The sequence below is a fragment of the Primulina eburnea genome, chromosome 4, assembly GCF_022965805.1.
Source record: "Primulina eburnea isolate SZY01 chromosome 4, ASM2296580v1, whole genome shotgun sequence".
Taxonomy (NCBI): domain Eukaryota; kingdom Viridiplantae; phylum Streptophyta; class Magnoliopsida; order Lamiales; family Gesneriaceae; genus Primulina; species Primulina eburnea.
This window is the reverse complement of record NC_133104.1, coordinates 38,128,686-38,134,226: the sequence shown is the minus strand read 5'-3', so window position 1 is coordinate 38,134,226 and position 5,541 is coordinate 38,128,686. Positions and strand designations below refer to the sequence as shown.

At 33.2% G+C, this 5,541-nt stretch overlaps 1 protein-coding gene across 1 annotated transcript; it reads right to left on the bottom strand.

Moving 5' to 3' along the window:
- Positions 1 to 157: 157 nt before the first annotated feature.
- Positions 158 to 1,836, bottom strand: LOC140831130 (uncharacterized protein At4g15970-like). The gene is made up of 3 exons (XM_073194917.1): positions 1,376 to 1,836; positions 846 to 1,217; positions 158 to 734 (listed from the first exon to the last, which is right to left on the bottom strand). Exons 1-3 carry the CDS (start codon positions 1,700 to 1,702, stop codon positions 267 to 269), a joined length of 1,167 nt encoding a protein of 388 aa, XP_073051018.1. The 5' UTR covers positions 1,703 to 1,836; the 3' UTR covers positions 158 to 266.
- Between the last annotated feature and the right edge of the window lie 3,705 nt (positions 1,837 to 5,541).

The window sequence follows — 5,541 nt, the reverse complement described above, 5'->3', positions numbered from 1 at the left end:
GTTATGATCTTTTCTAACTTGTTATGTCCTTTGTGTTTTTATTTCAGATTACTTACTTTTATATGCACCAAGTTTTCGATACCACCAAAACCATCTAAATGTTTGTGTTTGTATCTGATTTTTTGTTTCTGAATTGAGTACAGTTAATAACATCCTATAGATTCAACTTCAGTAGTTTTAATTATAGATGATGGATCGCATAAACATGAAAATGTTGAGAATCTATTCTATCAGTTTGTTTGTGGCCAAATTTAGTGATTGGATTTTCACCTACATTGCCATGGAGCACTCCAAGATCCTATGACAGAAGTGTGCATGTATCTTCTCCAATCTTCAATCACCATTCTGAGATCATGAATCTTCTTCCCCAACCCAACACAGCAATTCGCATGCATCGTGCACACCACATCGAGATCTTTACTTGGCTCACAGAACCCACTAAAATAGGAGGTGTCCAAATACCTCATCTCCAATTCGATTTCGCTAATGTAAGGATGCATCTTTATCATGTCCAGCACATCTTGATCGTGTTTTCCTGGGAAATACTGCCTCCCTCTGTACCAGAATCTGTAGAATTTGATTGTACGATGATTGGATTTGACGTACTTGAAGCCTCCATTGGGGATATTGTCTGGATCGGTGGAGTTAGACTTGTACACATCACAAGCAATTTGGAAGTCGGCGTCTGGGTCAAATCTGGGAAATGGATCTCTCAGCCACATTACATCTGCATCCTGAAAAATGGATATGTTTTTTCAAGTTTAATTGTGTAATTTCAGAATGTGGGCAAGCCTCAAATACTTTTGGTGATGAAAATTTGACAACAGATGTAGATAAGAACGTACCGAAAATATGAAACTATAACCCAACTCAAGAACCACCCTGAGGAAATCAATCCTTCTCCACATCATCTTCAAGTAATCCTGAGACATGAAGGTGGCCTCGCCAGAGAAGTCGACTCCGGAGGTGGTGAGGGCAAAACAGTGAGGATGCACGGTGCGGCAACGGGAATATGCAGTTTGATCCAATGCCACAACCACCACATGATTCACAAGGCTCTGTGTTTGATATCCGATGCTAAAGCTCTCAAGAAAAATATCGAAGATTGAGTTTGGCTCAGTCCATGCTGCGTTTAATGTGGTGATAATCACTGTTTTGCTGTCTTCCATTGCTGCTTTCTTTAATGCACTCTCCAGTTTCTTGATTTCATCTCTGTACTAATCAATCGAGACCATGTCAAAATTACTGAGTCCAACCGAATATATTATATTCGTGTATTGCATGTGAGAATTATCAAAATTTAAGTACTTTCTAATATGAAATTTTCTAAAAAAAAAATAAAAAAATAACTAGAAGTAAATCGAAAGCAACTTACATAAGATGGTAGGTCTTCATTATTAGACATAAACTCATGTGTCTTTACATTTGATGAAGATGAAGCAGTCTCTCGATCTGGCTTACAAGTTGGAGACAAGTTGTTCAATGAATAAGATCTTTGAAGCAACTGAATAGGAACAGAAGAGTGGCTTAGAACAAGATAAAAGAGGCCAACCACCATAGATAACAACAAGATTCTAACTCCTAGTCGGGAGAAGCCTGCGGCGGTGTGGCGGTGAAGGTGGTGGCCAAGGCGGCTTGGCCTTGACTCATGGTGGTTCCGGTTGGTGCCACCATCTTCAAAATTTATCGGCATTTTCCTCATCTAATAGCATGCTCAATGATAAATGCGGAGTCAATCCGACGATTTTATCATTGAATATTATTTTACACTTATTAATACACCATTTTCTAAATCATATCACATGTCTTCGTTGCCTTTTATTTTATTTCAATAATATAAGCACCCTTCCCCAAATGATTTTATATGAGATAATGCGAGTCAAGGTTGTATTTGACTAATAATTTTTAATTATGAACATACGGAAGACGTGTCAATTGATGTGTTTATTTTTCTACATAGAGAGATGGTGATAATAGAGTAATCAATATCTTTGACATGTATCCAATTAATTTCGTAGAGGGTTTCCTTCACCAATATAGTATATTAATGAAAAAATTAATATGTTAGACTATCTCACAAGTCATAGCAAAAACTTGTGTGAGACAGTCTTATTGGTCGTATTTTGTGAGACAGATCTCTTATTTAGGTCATCCATGAAAAAGTATTACTTTTTAGACAAAAATTTATGTGAAACGGTCTCACGGATCGCATTTTGTGAGACAGATATCTTATTTGGGTCATCCATGAAATAAAATTACTTTTTATGCTAAGAGTATTACTTTTTATTGCGAATATCAGTAGTTTTGACTCGTCTCACAGATAAAGATTCGTGAGACCGTCTCACAAGATACCTACTCTACTTTTTATGCTAAGAGCATTACTTTTTATTGTGAATATCAGTAGGGTTGACTCATCTCACAAACAAATATTCGTGAGACCGTCTCACAAAAGACCTACTCATTTTATGTTATATATCTCTGATTCGATTCATAAAAAATATTGTTTTTTCAAAATAATATTTTTTATTATAAAAATATCATTTTATAGTCAGGTTATGAAAAAATATTATTTACTATATATTGATTTAAGTAAAAAAATATTAATTTTTTAAGTCAAAATATTATTTTTCACTATGATAATAGATTGAGTCAATTCATCTCACAAATACAAAAATGAATCTGGTTAACTCTTCTAGAACATATTCATATATTATAGGTATAATCTAAAGTTGGTTTGAATGACATTAAACTTCAAAAAATTGAAAAGGCTCTCTTTCGATTTGATGTGAGGAGTGATAATTTAAATCTCGATCTATAAAATTTGGGGGCATGCTAACAATTGAATTGAACCAATATATTGGAATCAAAATTAACCCAAGAAAAAAAATGAATGAACACCCCAAATTTGTATCGATCACATCAATATAATTAAAAATAGTTTGAATTTAGGATAAGATGACAAACAATATGACCATAAATTGGAAGATAGAAATATAATAATTATTTTTGAGCTTCAATTATTATAAAATTTGAGTTAAACGTTGAATTATGTAAAAATGTTTATCTCATCCTTAGGTTTTGTTTAGTTCACATGATTAGGTTTTTATTGTTTCATTATCATACCGTAACATATACATGTTTAATGGATCGGTTCGACCCAGAACTGGATCGAAGCTTCCGAATCCAAGCTATTCAATATTCAAACGTTGCTTCCGAATCATCATTTTCAACATGCAGCGGAACCATTGGCGAACAAATAACTAATTTAAAAACGAAAACGCTTAGCATGCTAACATGTTTATAAGATTGGTATACGATAGAAAAAAGAACAGGAATGTCGGAGCGATAGACGAATTTGCAAGCTCAAGTGACAAAGAAGATTCGGAGTATTCCAAATACATTTTAGTAGATCATGATGAGTTTTAATGTTTAATGATCGAGCTTTTCTAACAAAATAATTTAAAACAATTAATTTTCTTGAATTTACTCAATATTTTAGTATAGTGCAACTCATGTTTTATGACCGCAATTATTTTTCTCCAATTTGCTCGAGCTTTTTTCTTATCGCATCGCGCTGGGAGGTAAAAAATAACCACCCTATCACGACATGTTCTGTCCTAGCACTTGTTTCTTCATCAAGGCACACTAGAGCGGTAAAAAAAAATCTCCATGGTATACCTGCTCATGTCCATAATTTAATTAAAAAAAATTGTTCGGAACCGGTCCATCCACTACCGATTTGTGTAGTGGATCGGATTGGTTCCAAGGTATATAGCTTGTACCTTGGAACATGAACCGATTTGGATTGGATTGATTCTTACTAATTTTTACATAGGTGGATCCAGAACCAGACCGACCCCCATAACCAGTAAACATGCCAACCATAAAATATGTTTGATTCACTTTTTGTAAACCCTAAGCCCGATAAAAGTTGGACTATACATATAAGTGGATGATGATGTATCCCTTCCTCAAGGTGCGATACCATGCCATTTGGATCCTATAATAAAATAGGCCTTTTTATCAAAATACCCTCTATTAGGATCGAGTGATTGGTTAGAAGGGGGTGTTGTATAAACAATCACACACTAGCTTGTCCAAAAATTTGTTTGGGTTAACAACTTTGAATTTTTTAATTCTCGTCAATTCAATATCAGGTAGCTAATCAGATAAGTTTTGTACGAAAAGAAGCTAGAATGACATATTGAAAACTAAAAAATTGTTAAGTAAGAAAGACCGTTGAGTTATCAATGATAAACTGGATGAAATGTAAATAACACAAAAATGTTTTTGGATGTTCGCATATTTGAATAACTCAGAAATCACCCCTTTTGTGAGAATGATATTACTAGAAGCTTTTGTAGATTACAAATTTTGTAACAAATCGATTCAGTAGGACTTTATTACTGTCCAATTGAAACTCCTACTTTAACTTACTTACCTAAGCAACATTGAAAAGTATACTAACTGACATTTTACAAGTAATTCGAAATGAAAATACTAAACACAAATTGATTCTCAATTATATGATGTATAACTTAAGTGTGTGCTAAGAAATCTTGAAAGCAGTTGGACTCTTGAAAGATTGAACACTTGAACTTATGCGATGAATCCAAATAGCCTAAATGAATGATAAGTTCATGAAAAATCGGGTATTGTTGGTACGAAATACTTCATACAATAATTCAGCTTTGGCAACTCTAAGTAAACTGATTCTTCATGTTCATTTACTCAACTATCTTAAAGTTCAGTTGGGATAATACAAATCACAAAATTAATTTTTCAATTTAAAATCATATCAAACACAATATATTTTATCATAATATATATCTATACTATATTAATTATACTATATTATTAAGTAAGAGACATTTAGAGTAACTAACTTTTGGTGTCATGGTCTGTTTTACTAATTATATATATATTAATAAAGTATTAAAAAATTAATGCAAGTCATATGCAGTTTAGCGGATAAAGTCTATGTTTCTTAATGCAAGACATTTAGAGTAACTAACTTTTGGTGTCATGGTCTTTTTTTATTCCTTTATTTATTTATTTTTTTAGTTCATATATCAAAATTATAATGTAGCCACTCATTATTTTTTATAAATATATTTTGATCCTCATTTAAATATAAACCAAATAAATTATAAAAAAATTATCGTACAAACAACGTGTGCGTCGGTGTACTAGTATATATAACAACTCTGCTTCTGTAGATTAAAAAAAAAGTAGTCAGTCGTGTTTTGTTCATAATGGAGAAATTACACGGGTGGTGGACTCCAGCCTCCATTCCCAGTTGTGTGTTGCCCACTCTCCTTCGTCCGTCCGTTTGCTGATAACAGAATCAAGCATCAAATCACAGATGCACACAGAGAGATCAACGCGAAGATTTTCGTGAAATTCGCATTCGATCACACATCCATTGCGGGAAATTAGGGTTTCTGTTTTCTCTCCCTTCCAATCTATTGTACGTACCCCTTTCACTTATTTTCTCTGTATCACCTGTATGCCTTTTACTCGTATATATATATATATATA